We start from the raw sequence: 20,578 nt of genomic DNA on the forward strand, positions 1-20,578 counted from the left end.
GCAACACCAACTGGTGAAAATCCACTCATGCCCAAGTGTGCCAAGCATCATAATAATCCTGAGTTACTGCAAAATAGGAAAACATCCTTGTAATACAAGCTTTCCACTTTACAGGCCATTCTTCTGCATCCCACTGTAATTATAATTTAGAGAAATGTTTACATTCATCAGGGTTTTATCAGCTTTGGATCATTTACATGCTTTCAATATAGAGTACCTCTTCAGTACACTTCAGTAGTTTTATACAACAAGCAGCACTGGCATCCCTTTAACCAGGCTGGGTTTTTTTAAAATTTTAAATCTTTCCTGTTGTAACTGCAGGGCTTGTCACTTCTACACTGATACCACACTGCAGGATGAAAACATCAGCCAGGTTATCTGCTTAAGATAAGCTCTTCTGGTACAGGATTATTTCACTTTAACCAAATACTTGACAAAGTAATCTGTTATTCTATAATCACTGTTCCAGTATCTGACAGAAACCTGCATTTCCTTATGTTATAAAAAATAAATCCCAACTAATAGCTCAGATAATTCATTCTTGTCCACCTTTGGATAGTTTTTGCTAACAGCAGCACTAGAAGGACATCTGATCTGGTTGGCAGCATCGCCACGCTTGCGTCTCAGTCTGAGAAGTGCAAATTAAAACACTGCAGTGTTCAGAACAGCTTCTCAAAAATTTTAGACCGACAGGAATTTTCTGCATGGTCTATGCTGACAACATACCTACGTGAAGACAGGAAAGAAAAAAAATGTATACCATACCAGCAATTTAATCATTGTCAGGTGTTGTAATAATTTTTATTGAGAAAGATAAACTTTTGCTGTAATAGTCCTCAGGTGAATTGTGCTGCCTGCCCAAACTATAGAGGCTCTTCTGAAAAGCCTAACCTTCATTCCTTATGAAGAGACTTCTGAAATGCAGAAGAGGCCACACAAAAACAATCACAGGATCAAACTAAACCCTCAAAATGTAAAATTTTACTTGATTGGTCAGAGAAAGTTTCTTCCTTAGAATTTATGCACTACCGCAAAATCTATACGCATATGTCAAATACAAGCTGATTTTGTGTACCTGAAATGGGTGATAGGCCATACAGTTGTATCAGAAAACTGTTTGTTTTCCCACTTTCAGATGCACTACTTAACTTGCTCCACTTTTTACAGACATCCCTCCTTATTTAACATATATGTCCAAGGATATCAGCTAAACATATACTAACCTCTAAACCTTCTAGACAGAATGCATTTCAATTTCACATTACAAATTCCCATTCAGCACGTTAATACAGTAGGATAAAAACCCTACTGTGATCTATCCACTTACTCCTATATTTATTTTTACAATATTTATAAGATTCAACTTGCTTCTATTTATCTGAAGCTAATCTTGCCCTTACTACTGCTTCTTCTAAGAAGACTGGATTCCATATTTATCTTGCATTCATAGCAATTCATTACAGACTCTGTTGTAACTGAGCAATTTCCTCATTTTGCTATAGAAGATACACAGCCCTGTATCACCAGGAGCTTGAGCAAGTGCTGTACTGTAAACCAGACTGCCTGAAAAACATATCACAGCAGACAGCTACAGCCTCAACCTTTCACACACACATTGGGCATAACTGTACTCCAACCTCTTGGATACACCTTCTTTTAACTGTGCATGAAGAAAGATGATAGCCAGTGTGCCAATCAGGAGAACAAGAAAATTTGAGCCCATATTAAATTCAACAGCAGCTCAGTGTCTGACACCTTGTATTTAGGTCATCCTTGACACCATGGTCATCCGACTTATTCCTGAAACCTTCATTATCATTTTCTTATATCATAAAGTACCCTCAATCCTTCTGAATGTCTAACAAAAAGAGAAAGTTCATTTTCTTTTCCATATATTAAGAGTACTCTGATTAGTGCAGCGACTTTCTAATGCATAAGAAGTTTGTAACTAAATTGGATAATGAACGAAGTAAGTTCTAGAGCACTACAGGTAGCCAACAAAAGTAGGGGCTAGAATTTTGTTCTTGTTCATAAGTCTCTACACAGAAGACTTCCTCTGATGAGTAATAAAAAAACCCCAACATTCCATGAACTGTGAAAAATCTTATTCCCTTCAAGCTTGTATTAATTGCAAAATAGTTTTTAAGGAGCTTTATATTCACTTCAACTGACTCAACTTTGCATTGATTTCTGTGACCCTTTAGAGTTCTAAATAGCTTAAGTTCCTGCTGGAAGTCGCCTACCAATACCATGCAAAGCTTCTCCTCATTATTGGCAATTCTTCCTACTCCTTTGTAACTAAGTGACTTCGTCATTTGTGAGTTAAGACAGTAACAGATGGGCGTCCCCATCTGTCTATTCAATATGTAGTTGATATTTAGAGATCTGCATCATGATCTGAAAATCATTCTCAGCTCCAAGAGGCTTTGAAATCCTTCTCTTAGAAGCTGTAGCTTTGCCAGAAGGGTCTATTTCAGATGTTTCATTAATTCCTTCCATGGTGTATCTCCTTATTTCAGGTCTTGTTCATCATGGAACAACATGGCAACACTAATGTTAAGTCAAGACCGAATAATTAATAGCAGCTTTAGCATCATTACAACAAATGAATCCTACTCCCTTTTGGTATGAATAGGAAGGTCATTTTTAGAGTTCTCATTATTTCTCTGTTTTATACACTTCTCATCAGAGAATACTGAATTAACAAAATTGGTAGCATCTTTTTTATTTTACTATGAGCTTTTCTGGTCTTTCAGCATGAATTTAAGAAGGGAACATGGCTTTTGTGTCACCAAACGAAACATTTCCTTAGCTGTGCCTCTTGGGTCTGGATTATTTTGCCTGTTTTGTACATTTCTATTGTGTTTTGGCAACCTCTTGTCCCAACATAATCCCTTTCAGTCAGTTCAGTTTCTGACAGGGATAAGCACTGTTTTAACTAGCAGTTCTGACTTTTCTCCCTTTGGAGACCCTTTTCCCTACTCCCAGTTTATTCCATAAAGGTACAGTCTTCTCAACTTTAAATGTGCTGTACCCAAAGTCTGGATAAAAATACACATTTAAATGAGATTCAAATGCTGCAGACATATTTCAGGACACACAAAAGTTATCAATTCAAGTTCTAGGGCACTGTGAATTTGTAGTCATTGATTGACTGATTTTGAGACAAAGTGACACAAGTTATTGCAAATACAAACAATGCCAATGTTACAGAAAGTAAGAACCTGGAGCATCTCCTATTTCACTGTCATAATCAAAGTAAAGTAGAGAAAACTAAATGAGATTAAGACCGGTCTTACAAATAGCTCAACAACATGGAACTCACTGCAGCTGAAGTTAAAAGATTCCTTTTAAGGAAACATTCAGCCTTGTTTTACAGCCTTTCAAGCATAAAAGCAAATTAGTGAAGAGGCTCCCTTAGGGATAAGTCAAATTCAACCACATTTGTTGGTTTTGCTCCTTGGATGCATCCACCATTAGCCAATGCTCAAATACCATAGTAGGGCAGGTGCTCTGGGAATCTAGACCAGCCTGAGTGCCCTGAATTCAGCTGTGAAAGCTTAGCAATTCCCTAGCATGCTCCTTTTACTCAAAGAGTAATTTGCAAATAGGCAAGGGAAGGTTCAGTAGTTTCTAGCCCATGTGCTCCAGAGGAATAATCATAAGTTTCTTTCAACTTGGATTCTCTGCTTTTCAAGAGCTTAATCTGACGGAGTACTTCCAGAGCTCTCAAACAAAAAGAGGGGTTTGGAATCACTACAGGTAAGAAGGCCAGTATAAAACCCAGAGGATTGTTCTTGATAATGAATGAAAAGACCAATTAACAACTAAGTTTGAATTTTAATTAGAAATTTTTTTCAGCCTTCCTTGGGAAAAGTCTAGATTTGCAGTCAGTAAGTAGAGAGTGTTACACTTCTAATAGTGTAACAGTTATATATCAAACCTTTCTGGATTCCATGATATGTAAATCTCCGACTCCTCTATATTATCTATATCTGTGACTACTGCATATCCCTCCTAGAACAAACATAATGGAGACCTAAGCCCAGCATTTGCATTTATCAAGCTCTAGCCCAATATATTGGAAGTTCTAGGAACCACTTTCATCATCTGACTTAGTTACTCCTGTTAGTAAATGAGAAAATTGATATGAACACAAATTACTAAAACTCCAGTCCTAACCAGAGAACAACTTACCTTTATCAGGATCAAATCTTATTGAACACACAAAAGCTTTCTCAGCTGAAACATAACAACCTACACACCTAGTGCAAACTCACATTCTTTAGAAAAGACATCACTAAAATGAATTTTTGATCTAGATTTTAAACATATTCAGCAAGTTACATTAATTTTATTGACAAAGCAATGGACTCTGAATAGTTTTACCAGTCTTTGGAAAAGAAAAACAACCTAGATGCTTGGGTTTTGTTGTTTAAATTTTTTCTAGTTCTGGGGAAAAAAAAGACACAGCAGTTGAGAATCAAACACCAGTCTTTCTTTGTAGAAAGTGTTCTGAAAGGGCATGGATATTTTAACACGTACATTAGCAAGTAGTAGGAACTATTTTCAATATTAAATTATTTAAATTTTATACAGTAGAAGGTTGGTAAAAGGTTGCAGTACACAATTTGATGTCTCCCCTCCTAACACTGACCAAAGATCAATTAATTTATGCAATGATTTACCTGGCACATCATCCCTAACAACACCTATTAAACTACATTTCTATGACACAGACCACCATAATCCTATACGCAATTAATGGTCAGAGTTACAATAGCTGAAACTCTATGCAGTGAACAGTCTAATGCCTCATCTTCCCAGAGCAACATCTCTTCAAGTCACAATTAAAACAAAAAAAACACAAAATTAAGGGACAGACACGGTCTGCATATCACATCCATTCTATATACAGAAATGCTATTTGCAATTGAAAAATATCTTCTGTAAGGAAAGAACTGGTAAAATATTAACTCAGAATATTCTTCATACATCAATAGCTACAATTTTTTTTCAATTTAAAGCTAAAGAATACTCTTTACAAAATTATCTAAAAACCACAGAAGATGGTTGTTTAGATAGAACAGAACAAAAAAGGTAAATGACAGCCCTACAGAACACAATGTTTACAATAGATGACTGCGATATTCCCTGAATTATATAATTTATATAAATCAGGCTACTTTGAGAATGATAAGGAAGGGCAGCAACAATTCAGTGATTCTTATTCTTCACTTATTTCTATACATTGAATTTTCACTGATGTTGACTGAATGTACATGGAAGTTGCTTTTCTAGTATTTTCTCCAGTTAATTAGAAGTTTAAGTAGATTTGACAATATTTAAAAAAAATAGTGGTCTTACAAGGCTCTTAAACACAGAGTAATTACTACTAGAAGTGTCACATTACCTGACCCAGAACCTGAAGTTGTCATATCATAAATTAAATCCTTTAAAGTGGTTCCTTCTGATATAAAGGGACGATCCAGTGAAGGGTCTTCTTCGCTTGGCACACGATGATGAATCACAGTACGATTATGACAAAGGTATAGAATCAACATCAGTGAAATGCAGACAAAACAGACAGGTCCAGCAATGACAGCAGCCAGTTCCACAGGTCCTAGGTTAGAAGCTGTTTTTTCTGGACTAGGGCCTGAAAGTTAAAGAAAATGATAAAACCATTAATTTCCTTTTATTCTACTAAACTTACAATATTCCACAGTGATACTCAAATTATTTTAATGCATTTGTTAAAGCTTTTGCACAGTAACTGTTTTTAGAATCAAAGTAAGTACTGAAAAGGACAAAAGCAATGTGCTTATTTACAATTTTCATTTAAGTCTTCAAAACTGTCCCTAACATCCCTATCCAGAAGATAAGAAATCTTGTTCTAATATCATGAAATTGTCTTTACAGAATCTAAGGTGTACTTTAGGCCTTCAAATTTACCTACATTTCCACTCTTACAGAATTTTGTTTGAAAAAAATAATAAAAAAAAAGAAACAAAAGAGAAAAAATCCCAATCCCCTTACCTGGTGTTGGAATTGGAAGTTCTACTTTATTGCAGAGAGGTGTGTTACAGCAATGAGACACAGTATGGACTCCATCTCTGGTGGAGGGGGAACAAACAAATGGCCTGTCTCGGGGAATCAGATCAATTTCTGCTATACACATACTGTTGCGCATTATTTTGTCTGCAGTTCGTGTTACCGAGGCAAAACATACTCCATCTGTCATACAAGTAAAGTTGTCTTTCGTACATAGCTGGCAGTAACACTCTAATTCTGCATTGAGAAAAAAACATTAATGTTAGTACTGGTACATGTTCTGAGCTGAGAAGCAATTTGAATTACTAAAGAAATACAAATTCAGAATGCTAGGAGGCTGTTTTGGTTACATAAACACAGAACAGCAACACTAAAAAAACAACAATTCCACTAGGCCTTTTAGTGGGACAACAAAATTGGGAGATGAGCAGAGGAAAGTAAAATTTAGATCTGAAGTCATCTGTCTTTACACAATAATGTATTAAAAGACAAAGGCTAAAATCCAAGCTGCTCCTCCAGCACCACTACAGTTCCTCCTACAAAAAAGTTCTAGACTTTCAAAAGAACACTGCATGCAAGACTGCTATTTTCAAACCAAATACAAATTATGCCTTTTTTTTTTTGACAATAACCACAGGTACAGCTTGAGTAAGTGACAAATCAGATGCTGCTGGTTACCCAAGATTAGTATGTTATGCATTACTTGATAGTTTCCATTTTGTGCCAAAAGGGCAAATACCAGCTTAATCCTCATTAAAAACCAAACTCTGCATGATCCTTTCACAGAAGCAGAATGTGGTTTAGACTTGTTATTTATGAAGCCACAGAAAAACACTCTCTTATATTACTCAAGGTGGTGATTTACTAAAGCTATCAATTGCAATAGTAAAGAAGAGGGCATGGAGAAGGAAGCAGGAATGGCAGGCTAATCACTCTATGATGATCAGGTTTCATTCTTCACATTGCAGAAGTTCTTGGAGAAGGAAGACTACTACTTCTAATTTCTTTCTGCACTCCTTCCTGCTCCAAAGTTATGCAGAAAACAGTGCAGGAGCAACAATATCAATACATCTTGATCCACCTGTTCAACAGGGAAGAGTAAAAGCTGGCCTAGAGCTTGTGTACATGCACACAGAAACATTAAAATACAGAACTTACTCAAATTAAAAATCTTCAACATTTATGATCGAAAAGCAAAAAATGTCCTGAGCCATAAAAATAGTCTCTTTCAAGGCTACATACAAAAGCTCACCAAAAAGATTGGGGATTAACAGGTGGCAATCAAAAGGTCCCCCAAATATGAAATCTGGCATTTCACCTAAGTTCAAAAGTTTAATATAACCACATGGATTACCATTTATTTAAATCCATGATAACCAGTGACAGAGAGGGGTGTAAAATCTAAGGCAATCTCATCTCAAATACTTATGTACGTAATCTCAAAGTTTGAATCCTGAGAAACATCCTATTAAAACACCCCCTTCCCCCAAGATTTTGAATCAAAGTATATCACCGCCAATCATCTTCTACTGTTACTGAAGAGATCTGATCAAATTCTTAGGACCCAGTATAGAAAGATGACCTTGTTTCAGAGAGATTCACCGGCACACAGACCAGTCAGAAAAAGGGAGGAAGAAAACCGTACAAATGAGATTTGATTTTTTTTTTCTATGAAGATTATTGAAGAAAATAATCAGAAGGTAGATTAAATGAGAACTGGCGTTCAGAAACGTAAAGCTTAACAGCATCACTTTTTGCAAATCTTTCCCTGCCTCATCAAGGAAGTAAGGAAAATCTTATTATTCCGAGTTTAACTGCAAGAAAATTTAACATTTATTTTCATGTTGCTGTCCCTTTGGTAATTCATGCCTGAACAAATATTTTTCAACCTATCCAAACCATTAAAAATTTCCAAAAATATTTACACACTAGTTCAACTTTTCAAGTGAGCACACCTTTATCTCACTTGCTTAATCTGTGACTTTTTTCTACTTAGACGGTAATTGTGGCTCACCATAACTGCACATGCATCTGAATGCCTACAGCAACAGACAGATATTGAGTGAGATACATTTACATTAAGTTACTGTGCAGAGGCCAAGTTACTTGAAGTGAAAAATTACATTTGGGTTGCCCTTGTTACACTTATTCATCTTTCTCATCTTGCGAAGCTGTAGAGACACACCGTTCCAACCACGACTAAATAAAGCATTTTGCGTCCTATCTTCCTCATTCACTTTGTTCCCACCTCTCTTTTGCTACAGAATTCCCACTTAATGCAATTTAATAAAATTTACACTTTTGTTCTGGTTTGATGCCACTATCTTCTTGTCTCCTGACAAGACATAATTCACTGTCACTTACATCGGAATGATTTCCTCGGCCTAAATAAATCACTACTCCCTTCTGAAGCTACTCTCCCCCTCCGATAAGAGGGGAAAACAATGCCTAATCAGCTGCTTCTAGGAATACAGGTTTTTGCTGCTCTCTAGTGGACACACTCTTAAAAAAAACAACCCAACAACTCATTAAAAATGCTTCAGCCCCCTTCCTACTCTGGCCACTTAACAGTTCTTCATGCCTTCCAACTTGAGCAAGTAAGGGTAGATTTTCCACGTTTTAGTAAAAGGTAGAGTAATTCAGCATCTTCAGCAACAATCCATACCAGGAGGCAAAAATAAGGAACTGGAATATCCTTGCCCACATCTCATTCTCCAGTTATCTGTGTGCAAAGAACAAACTACAACTACACAAACACATCATAGATGAGATTTAACACCAGCATGAGGTGTCAATGACCAACTATAGTTAAATCACTCAATTCCTATAAGGAAGTGTTTTCACTTATAGCTGATATAAAAGAAAAAAAAAATCCCTCTTGGAGATAGAATTTTTTGTTTTTCATCCAAGTAGTTTCTGTTATTCCCAGAGAGATGTTACAGTAATTTCAAAAACTCAGACAGAAGCCAGACAGATTTCCACACTCACTTTAATGAACACATACATTTTTAGTATTGAATGATAACAGAAAGGGATGAGAAACTGACAACTCTGATGTAAGCTGATCTTCCAGAGCCAGTAATCTCTCAGGTAAAACACATTTCAATGCATTTGGTAAACACTGTTTAAACAATCTACTACCACAAGAAGAAGAGTAAAAACGTTTTCAATCAAGTCTGTCCCTGGCAGAGAACTATTTTTTAATTATTATAAGAGTTTTTGGATGGAACAACCAGCATGAAACTCCATTACCAACTAGTGAAAGTTCATATTTGTTTAAATGATTCAAGGTTGTGGAAATGACAGTACAAACAGCTAAACAAATGCACTGGAAGCCATACAGACAATCAGGGACATAGCCAAGAGCAGAAATTGGGTCAACACAGCAATGTAGTTCCTTGTGCATTGCATTTTGTCACTGCACTATTACCACTCTACATAGTAATTTCTGTTTTTTGAGACTGACTACCTTAAAAGAAACAGTGAGACAATGCTGTTGTGAAAGTGGGGGGGTGTGCAATATGACATTATCATGTAATACAAGTTATCAACAGCATATTTCTCATATCTCATACCACAAGATTAACATCTTGTGTTGAATACCATTACTTGTGTAGTTGCTCAGACTCCGAGTTTGACAGTTTTGCCTTTACTTTACCAAGTCTCTCTTGCATGAATGTTGCAGTCTGGAAAGCCCCCAGTGAGGGTAAAGCAAGCTGGCTGCATAAATGAAACCCTGAAATTATGCAGCTTGACAAGACTTAAAATCAGCTAGCTCCCAGGAGCTCAGATATTAACACTATATACAAAATGTGAACAGAGAATTAAGTACACTCTAACCACAAAACTTTTACAAATTTATATCAAAGCCAGACTGTTATCCACTGAAACAGTCATTTTTGTATCTGTTGTCTTTCTGAAGAAAGAAAGTTGCAGAAAGACTTTTTTTAGTTACATAAAACACTATGAATAACTATATAACATTTGTTTACATCCTGCATCAGTACTTCCACCAGTTTAGTGCAGAACACCACCTTAGGCCAAAGAATTTTAGTTGGAAATTGTAAGTTGAGACATCAGCTTCCAAAGAAAGAATGCTAACAAGGAGCAGTACCAAAGTTAAAATTTGTAAGGTGCTCTAAAAAACCTCAAACTTACATCTTACTGCAAGCAATTAACAATTTCATGTTGTTAATACATCAATAATATATGTCTTTGCTTCACAAATTAAAAAAGACAAATCGCTGCAGCACCCAAAAGCAACATTTCGCTGAAAAAGACACTTCTCTCGTGATATTATAAATATTCCTACATGGAAAACACAAATTTTGAAGCAAAAATTTCACCAGAAAGTAGAACTTCATCAGAAGAGCAATCACAGTTCTTGGTTCCAAAAGATGCAGAGGTTCAAGGGATAAAGGAGCAAGGCTGTGATGTGCAAGAGACAAAACCATATTTTTAGGGATATGAGCAAGAGGGCTGTAATGCTCACTGATTTTTTTTTTCCCTTTGGCAACTTTTATTGGACAGGGAAAGAACTTAGTGCCAATGTCAGCTTCTGTAATTCAGACAATCCCATCAAACAATACACCTGACTCATCTGTGAACTCTTTTAGCTCAAGATACAAAAAGGTTTAGGTCTGAAAATATCTGGGACATAGGTAGAGTTTTTCAAACCACAATAGTTCATGACCTTCACTAACACATTCTTCTCACAAAGGCACTAATTAAGTTTCACTGGTGCAAAGTAACACCACTGGGTATCAAGTTTTCAGGAAAACTTGCACATAGATTTCAGCCATGTTTGTTAAGCAAAACTTCCTTCCTGCAAACAGCAGGTCTTGTCAAAGTGATGCACTTAAGAAAACAGACAAACTACTTGTGTAAAATCCCAACTTTAAAAAAGTGATATTATATTCCCTGCAATGTAGGTGCCAAATGGCACTTTCAGTTTTCTTGCCCTCTATCCAAAACACTACCCACAGATATGTTCATGCCTCTTAGAACATTATACAGAAACAATTTGTTTCTCCTTTGGTAGAAGAATATGCTTTAAAAAAAAACCAAATTAACTGAAGAAAGCTAAAATTAAAAGCCCAGATAATAATTTTACAAGCATTATGAAAACAGAAAGATCATTACTTGTACTTTTAAATTTATTGCACCATATCAGATTGCTATCTTTATTTGCAGTTAGAAGCAACTGTCTGAACACAAGAGTTTCCAAGTGGTGACTTCCCCAAACTTCAGAAGACTGAAGACTACGGCCTACACAGTGAAAACCACAAAGCTTATTTTCAGACTCTGTCTTAAAAATTAAGGCTGCTCTACTGTTCAGCTAGCTGCTGGGATTCATTACATGCCTGACCTCCGTATAAACCATGTTGCAAGACAACTCACCCACACAGTAACATCAGCACATTGCAGAACAGCCTCAGCAGAGGCAATCAGAAAATGCCCAACTTCTGTCAACCCACAATAAGAGGTACTAGCAGCCAAATCATACCTTGAATTACTTTATCAACTTAGACCACAACGTTCAGGCAAATTAACTGCCTTACCCATAACAGGGCCTCTGGATAAGTTATGGATCAGGAACCCTGGATTTCTCCTGATTCCATTGCACACAGAAGATTTCACTTTTTTTAAACAAAAGGTAGTACGTCACCACTTCCACCCATAAGGTTTTGTATGGAAGTCTGTTGCCTTTTTTTCACAAAAAGCTTTTAGACCTTAATTTCATGCCCCAGATTAAGAGACGACTGTTGATTGATGGGAGGCATTAAAAGGGAAAAAGTTCAAAGCTCAAATTGAGCTAAAATTTCCTTCAATAGCTAAACTGAATGCATTACGTAAGAAAGCTTTAAATTATTAAAGCCTGCTGCACCTTTTCAAGAATACAAGAACAACCCATAGGTAACTCAAACTGTTATTTCACTGTTTCCACATCAGAGATTCTACATCGCCTTCGGTAAGAATATGGGTGATTAACATTACATGTTAGTAGCAAGTGATGCTTTAAGCAACTATTTTTTCTAGCATGAGTACCATTTTAGACTGAATTATGTACAGCATGTGTAGATCCAGACTGAGGGATGTCTCAAAGCTGTAACTGAAAAAGTTGTGGTGCTTCTCCACTTCCTCTTTAAAACCCAAAGCAATATACAATCCATTAGTCCATATGTGCCAAACTGCTAACCGTGGAACAACCTGAACATTTACAAAAACCAAAACGAAGAAGGAAAACTACCCAAATCTTGCATTTATGAATGCTGTTAAGCACTCCACTCATGCATCAGCACTGCAACAGCACAGCTCTGATATCAAATCTCTCTCACAAAAAAACACAGCTACAGGAGACCGGAGGAACACAACGGTTTCACTGTACAATATTCACCCAAAGATTTAACTTCCACACGGCTCGATCCTCACGCAACACACAGGCGAGGGCGTGCTGGACCAGAAGTTCACCTGTCCCCCCACCACCGCGACAGCAGCACAGCGGGGGCAGCCCCTTGTCACCTCCGCGACGTGGGACACTCAACACGTCTCTGCACCGGCCGCTCCTCCCGGGCACTGCTGCGAGCGGCCCGGGGGCTGCCGCTCCTGCCGCTGCACCTCGCCCGGGAACCGGGGGGGCTCTCAGGGGCTGGCGGACAGACAGACGGGGGAGCTCCGCCAGCTCCACGTACCTGAGTTGCCTTCGCGGGCCAAGGCCACACGCACCCAGCGGGGCAGACATCGGGGTACAAAGTGAGCCAGGGCAGACACCGCCCGAAGCGCTGCTCAGCAGGGGCGAGGGGCCGAGGGGAGCCCTCCCCGCCGCCCCTCGCGCGGAGCCGCCGCCGCTCTCGGCCAACAAAGGGCCGAGCGGTCCCCGCCGGGCTCGGACACCGGGGGTGGGGGGAGGTGACTCCGCCCCAGCCGGCCCCTCCGCCATGTTGTTGAAAGGAACCGGCGGGGACCCGCCGCCCCCCGCCCCCCCGCGCACTCACCGCCCACCGCAGGGCAGAGCAGCGCGGCCACAGCCAGGCACAGCAGGGCCCAGGGACGCCGCCGCGGCCGCCGAGCGGCCACCGCCATGTCCCGGCCGCGACTCCCGGGAGTCAGGATCCGCCTCGCGACGCGCGCCCGCTCCGCCCGCCCAGGGACCGGCGCGGCGCTCGCGCTGCGTGCGCCCTCCCGAGCCGAGCCGAGCCGAGCCGGGAGCGTCCCCCCGGGGCAGATCCCGGAGGGACTCGCGTGGGGGGCTTGGAGTTTCCCTGCCCCTGGGCGTTCTGAGAGTGCTCGGGTGAGCGGCTGAGGCGCTGGCAGCAGCGGTGAGGGAGCCGCTGGCAGCTCTGCTTTGCGGAACCCCGGGGGCACTGGCCCCGCTGGAGGGCAGTGCGGGAGTCTGTGGGCAGCCCTCGAGTTGCCTCCGGAGCGGAGCGGTAGCGGAGGAATTGCTCCTCTCGGGAGGCGCTGCGGGTGAGCAGGCGGACCAAGCGGAGCCCCGGGCCGGTCGCTCCTTCCCCGCTCTCCCGCTCCTTCCCCGCGCTCCCCGCCAGCTCCCGGCGGCACGGGACAGCCCGGCGCTCCCGCGGCCAGTCCTGCGGCCAGTCCCGGCGCGGAGGGTTTGCCCTCCCGCAGCAGCGCTGAGCCCACAGGCTTTGTCCCCGTGCGAGGGAAGAGCGGTGCCAGGCGACAGGTGTAGCCGCCAGCTTATTGCACAGTCCGCGCGTAACTTCCGAAGTTAACTGGGAATTGGAAGCAACATCGCCCAGGCCAAATAACCAATTAGTGAGGTACACCTTGAATCTTAAAACCTGGGGCAACTGGGATGTACTTCGTGAAGAAAATGACCGTGGCTGATGTTGTCAGTTCTAACCACAGCTTTATTAGCTTTGCATGGATGGCAGAGCAGGAGAAGAGGCTCTCCTCTTCCCTCTTGGGATCAGGTAACCTTTCTCCCAGCAGTTACCTCTTGCTCTGGGAATCCACCCGCCGTGCCAGCTCCAATATCTGACTGTTGTGTCCAGATTTTTCCACATTACTTGCAGTCTCTCTTGCAAGCCCCGTGCGCTGTCTCTGCCAGATGGTGCTTTCCCAGCTCACAGTGCTCAGGACAGCACTCTCCCCACTCCAGAACCACATTCACTGCCATGGCATGCTGATCTCCTGCCTCCCTTTTACTAGCAGTTGTTCAGCCAACGCTGCCTTTAGTCTTGTTGCTCCCACAGTACACTTCACCTGGATAAGAATCTTGATAATGTCATAGTTCAAAGTGAGGTAAATATTTATTAATTCATTCTCTTCCCCTTTCTCTCTGAACAACGATCAGTGTCATGCATAAACACATTCTAGTTGTATTTTCCCTCACCAAATAACATTTTAATGACATGCACTTCATGACAGATGTTGAACCAAATGTCTGGATTTTATATAGATTCATGCTGTAATGAACTACTGAAGCTGACAACACCAGGCAAACATCTTCTTAGTTATCCATATGTAGAAATACTTAGATGGCTAATCTTCAAATAAATATATTAGCATCAGGAAGAAACACTGAAGCACTCAGATAAATTGCTCAAATCCCGAGACACCTTTTAAATTCATATAGATAATTGAAACTATAAATTAAGGAAGTTATATGCTCAGGGGGAAAAAAAAATCCACTATTCATTTCCCCATTGCAGATCTCCTGGGTTTAAGGATGGGTCACAGACTATGTCTCTGAAGGAAGGCAGGGACCAGTAAGCAAAGCATGGTGAAGGATTTTTTTTTCAGAGCTCCAGGTTCAGTCCTATGGGAAACATTTTAATTTAGGAAACATCCTGAGTGACATTTGGCTGACAGACACAGAAATAATTAAAATAAATAAATAACTTACAGGTAGCAACTCACCAGCTAAGATGGATTTGGATCACTTCTAGTAGTGCCACTACAAAGGAAATATTTTTTTGCCAGGCCTCACTCTTCTTTCGTATCACTCATGAGGTAAAGACAACTACAGAAGAAATATCTAAAATTATGTCATCCCCTGTCCTGATCCCTGGGCACCTCTCTCTGATCTGATACGTTAGACTTAAAAGCCAAAGTAAATGTGGGCCAGAAGCAAAGCTACTGAAATGGGTTCTGCATGTCCAGAATTTCCCCTTGGAAGCTATGCTTCCAAGATCCTTAGGACTGCAGCTTCTGGTCTTGATTAAGGTGGGGTCTAAGAACTTCTGATTATGATACAGACTCTTGATATTCGATGGGCTCTGTTAGACATCTGGGTCTTGTTCTTGTTCGCGCCTTCACCTGTTAGCTCCCCCTTATCACTGTATGATTCATCCTTGTATTTTTGCATCATCTTTCTTCCACTCTTACTTCTGCTGTCAGTTCCCCTTTTCCAAAAGTTAGGCCTCCCCCTTCCTTCTTTTGAGGTTCCATGACTGCTTCTGGTGCAGCTGGGGTTTGCTCATCTAGGCAGTATCTGGCATCTTTAGGAGGGCTGTAGGAGAGGTTGGATTCACAGGCTGAGATGCAAATTAATTCATGTTACATGTCCTGTTTGGTAACAACGAAATCTGCCTTTGTTTTTGCTATATAAAATGGAGCAGTTAAATAAAAATTACAAATTAAAAATGATGTCCTGAAAAGATTTAAATAATTGGTTCCTTCCTATTTCTGCAAACAAATTGAATGCCAATCCAAAGAAAGTGAGGAGATCTTGATGCTCACATCTGATTATTTTCATCCTCTAAACATGCTAGTTAGTCAAGTGATGCTAAGTCAGACAATGGCACAGTCAGTGAAACAGTTTCCAAGATATGCCTTTCTGTAAAGTGACATTTTGTTTAAGAAGAAAATAACTGTTCTGTAATCACAGATTCTTCAAAATTGCAATAACTGCTTGGCCTTTTCCTGCCAAAATAGTGTGGAAAAACAATTTCACAGTACAAATTTGCCAAGTTCAATAGAAAACAATGCATGACCATTGTATGGTTATGACATTTTAACTGGATGAATTAAATATAATTTTTCAGTATTGCCTTTAAAAGAACACTTAAAAGCACTTCTTAGGAACTGCAATCCTCAGTGCTTACTGAGGATGGAAATAATGTCATCAGTCAACATAAATTTAAAAGAACAGGCAACCCCCCCATTTTTCCTAGCCTCATTTTTATAATAAACTAATGAATTTATGACATAATTATATTCCAATTATAGAAATATGCAATGAAAGTAATTTTGTTTTAATGCAAGGTAGAACACAAAGCAAGATGATACAGAAAAACCAAATGATCTGGATTTATGAGATTTGTTTAAATCATCCAATTGGTTGGACAGGTTTGAAAAATCCTTGCTTTTTAGATTGAGTAAATCAAGTTATTACACAGGGAATATCTTCAATTTAAACACTGATTAATTTCTTTCTTCTGTACTAGAATGTGACAGTCATAAGCACGTGTGCAGCACCCACAGGGAGAGAGAATGAAATAATTAATCTTTACCTAGTGCTACTTTTATTTTCTGCAAGAATTCTTGTCAGTGTATGAGCACTACTTATGTTTCCTCTTCTGGAAGATGGAAAACAAAAGAATTGCAACTGCATGAAAGTTTCAAATGGAACTCTGTACTTCTGGAACTCTGTGCTCCACGAAGTAACTATGTAGGGCATTGAAATAAAAGCCTCTTTGGAAAGGGACAAGTGAATAGAGAGACAATTATACAAACCAATTTGTTCTATAGGTTAGTCTTTGAGACAGATCAATGATATGAATATTCTTGTATTATAAGCTGATTTAATTCCAAAAATGGGTGCCAATAAACATTTTTTTTCTTTAGGTTTTAAAGTAAAAAAATATATGGAAGTGGATAGGAAATAATATTAATGGTGATGACTAATATTTTCATTTGTCTTTTGGTGTAAGAGGTACTGTATCAGGGTAATAAAGAATCTCTCACAGTGTATGCACAATTAGTGCTAAAGCAATAAAAAGAAAAACACCTTTATTTTTATTGCTTTATCACTAATTGCTTTAGCACTAAACTAAATTTTTACAGTTTTCTATCCATGGTAAGTAGCTACATGTTATGTTTGTTTGTTTGGAAGAACTGGACATGAGTCCGTCAGTGCATCATGATACTTACAAATTACTTTTAGCAAGGAACTCAGCAAGAGGAAAAGTACTGAATGTGTAACATTTACCAAAATAGAATAAGTTATTGATAAAACCCCAACATTGCCCTCTCCACCTAGTCCTTGATTTTTCCAAACAGTTTTACTCAAACTGGAACAGAAAATATCAAAGTGCTTATTAGTGTGCAGTTTCTGTATGTACACAAACCAGAAAGTTTCACAAAGGCCTGTGATCTTTCTACATCAGAGACAAGCAAAAGGAACCACTTTTTGGAAGTCACTGCTTTATAAAACACTCAGAATTACTCATTTTATATAACCCTTACAAACATTGCCTGATTTGACTCATCAGTGTTTCCAGAACAAAATACTATGAGATCTTAGTTATTAAACACCCAGTTAATCATCTCCTTTAACTGAAGGCCAGTTACAGCTTAAGATGTATGAAGCTCTTTTTGCTCTTAATTCACTGTGGAACACTTTGTATCCCAGAATTATGAGCTGAGCAGCCCAGCAATGCACCACACAGGAACACAGCTGCTTGATCCCTGCAGCAACAGCCACCTTATTTCACAGATAATGGATTTGTGGACATCGCTGTGTCGTAGGCTCTTCAGGCAGATCTCAGTGACAACAATTAAACCCCTTAAATTTGGTGTTTCATTCCAGCTTGTAGAGTCCATCAGCTGCTGAGCTGGTTTATTACATGTGTCCTAGTGCAGCTTCACTTGAAATCAGGTATGATCTATTCACAAAGAGAGGTGTTGACAGTAAGTCTCCTTACAGAGAGGTCTGATTTATGCTGGAAGTAGGGAAGAAGTGTGTAGTCTAAGACATGCTGCTAAACACGGCAGTGACTAGGGAGACTGGAAGCTTAGGGAGTGGCTGCCAGAAGCAAAAAGGCTGACATCAACCATGTCTGGAAATTGCTTGAGACTGTTTGTTATTATCTGTTTGAAGGCCTTACATTGCTGAAGTAACTCTATAACTCTGGTAACTCTGAAACGGCAGGGGCATCTCACCTACAACTGCAGCAAAGGATACATGTGTTAATGTAGCTTGCCTCTATTTAAGAAAGGATATTTCTTTTCCTGGGGAGGTACAGCTTTTGCCTTCTTGGACACTGCCCATTCCGATTTGATGGTGCAAGTAATAATGCATATCATTCTGCTTATCAAGGAAAGTAATTTTCCTCCAGAGACTGGACTCAGTTTTGCCTAGAGTGGGGAAGGAGCACCTTTGGTAGCTGACCAAAAGTTAATATCTTTCTGGCAATGCACAGATCATGAGGTTTTCTTACTGTAATTCTCTGTGCACCCATTAGCAGGCAGGCATACCGTGGTATTAACAAGCTTGATTTCTTCTTCCATAGAATAAAGGCTCATATCAGACAATAAATTTCCTAGAGTAGAAAGCAGGAATTGTGGTGACAAGCTGCTAAGACCTCAAAATTAGTTTTGGGGATCTAGATCACAACTTGGATTAAATATCAGTTATCCTGAAAAAAAAAATGCAAAAAATCGAGTTTTTAAATAAAACTTTCACTTTGTTGTTCAAACAACATTTTGTTCAGTAGAGTATAAACTCACAATAAAAATAAAATAAAAAAGAAAGACATGAGAAAATATAACTAATTAAAATGAATAAAATAATATTTAATTCCTGACACTAATTTATTAACCCTGCAAACTGAAAATAAGAGAAAAGAGAGGTTCTTCTATCATGTGCTATAGGAACTGCTTGCTTTGCTTTTCTAGACTTGATACATATTCCCCATCCACTCTCATTCTTCAGTGCATGTGGCTGTAGGCTGCCTGAGGTGATAGCATTAAACTTTCTATCACACTTCAGGTTATACAAGGTTGCTTCAAAATCCTGTTGCTGCAGTCTCTCTAAGCAGTATTTTCTGTAAGTTTTCAATTGTTTATTTGCAATCAATAGCTAAAGTTCTCTCTAAAGGTGCTGCACCTTGAGCAGTCCCAAGAAAATTGTTTGCAATTTTTCTGTAATGTGTTCTAAAAAGGTGCTTTTTCCTTTAAATCAGGTAATGGAGTTTGTACCTACTCAGGAATAAAAACTGAAGATAAAAATAGGTTACAATTTATTTGAATAAAATGACAAATTATGCAGTGATGAGAAAGATGGTGGAAATAATTTGTAGAACTTCATTCTTTATCAGCTATTAAGTTTCTAACTATTTTCCAAGAATATGTAGTTTTGAGATTGTGCAAGTCTTTCATTATTTTTACATTTCCAAGGGACATTATTAAGAGGGAAGATTTTGACACTGGACCTATATAAAAATAATATTTCATGATGTTTTCAGGTCCAAATTAGCATGGGAATTCTGCTGAACCACATTTTTCTGGTTGCAAATAACAATCACTTCAATCTGTTTCTCAGAATTCTGTTTCTCTATTACAGCGGTCATTTTCCATCAGCCATATCCCTTGAGTATGATTGTAAAGGCTGACTTTTACCCAAGAAGTCTTAGTAGTCTGGATACTAGATTGCTGAAGAAACTGTCTCTCTTGAGAATTTAGGCATGTTAAATTGAGATCCTAGATAAACTAATATCCTAGAACTTTTGAAATAGCAGTGGAAAAAATACTTTCGTCACACCTGAACAACACAACTGCCTGTTGTCAGTGGTATTTAAAAGCAACCACTGCCAAAAACCAAGAGAAATGCATTCCTAATTTAAAGACAGGATAATATTAAGGAGAAAAAAAAGAGCATTTGAAATTAAGATCAGGAGCATGTCCATCATGGCACTGGATTATTCTGCCAAAAGAATACTGGAAATAATGGTAGTAAATTTATATATTTATTTGATCTAAAGAAGAATAAAAGATGAGAAAGGAAAAACCCTCTTTGGCAAGGAGATAATTTCAGTTCAACTAACTGGTCATGGGACTATTTTGCAAATATTAATGATTGCATTACAAGACAGAAAATGCAGAGCCCAAATAATGTTCAAAATTCAGTAGAGCAAAAGATTAGAGTATATCTGTGTATCATTCTGTTGTAGATTAATTTCATAGAGGAGGTTACTCCTTCTGTAGCTGTAGTTGAAGCCATGAGAAATCCAGATTTTCTTGGGAAGCTGGATGCTTTTTTTTTTTTCCAAGTTACATATTTTCTCAGAACTTTCCTGAAGGTCAAAGGACTGTTTAAATATTACATTTTAGAGACTGGCTGGAACTCTTTTTTAAAATACAGTTTTAGTTTCCACTTGAATCAACTCTCAGAAATGGCTTGGCCCACAAACACACCAGCATTAGTTTGTTCTTACGGCCTGGCTAAGAGATGCTTCCTAGCATTTGTAGGACAACTGTTCTCTGAGCCTGAGAGGCTATGGAATTCTGCCCTCCCATCTGCTGACACCTGCCCATGTCTCATCCACAGGAACAAAAT

At 39.1% G+C, this 20,578-nt stretch overlaps 1 protein-coding gene across 1 annotated transcript in view; it reads right to left on the reverse strand.

Moving 5' to 3' along the window:
- The window catches only part of TGFBR1 (transforming growth factor beta receptor 1), a 35,602-nt gene extending 22,362 nt beyond the window's left edge, over positions 1 to 13,240 (reverse strand). The window contains exons 1-3 of the mRNA XM_039712053.1: positions 13,047 to 13,240; positions 6,037 to 6,288; positions 5,414 to 5,656 (exon numbers count right to left, since the gene is read on the reverse strand). Of these exons, the coding sequence (XP_039567987.1) occupies positions 5,414 to 5,656; positions 6,037 to 6,288; positions 13,047 to 13,134 (583 nt within the window). The 5' untranslated portion in view covers positions 13,135 to 13,240. The remainder of the gene's footprint in view (positions 1 to 5,413; positions 5,657 to 6,036; positions 6,289 to 13,046) is intronic.
- Positions 13,241 to 20,578: the final 7,338 nt, after the last annotated feature.

This window comes from Passer montanus, unplaced genomic scaffold, assembly GCF_014805655.1.
Source record: "Passer montanus isolate IOZ18808 unplaced genomic scaffold, ASM1480565v1 scaffold26, whole genome shotgun sequence".
NCBI lineage: Eukaryota > Metazoa > Chordata > Aves > Passeriformes > Passeridae > Passer > Passer montanus.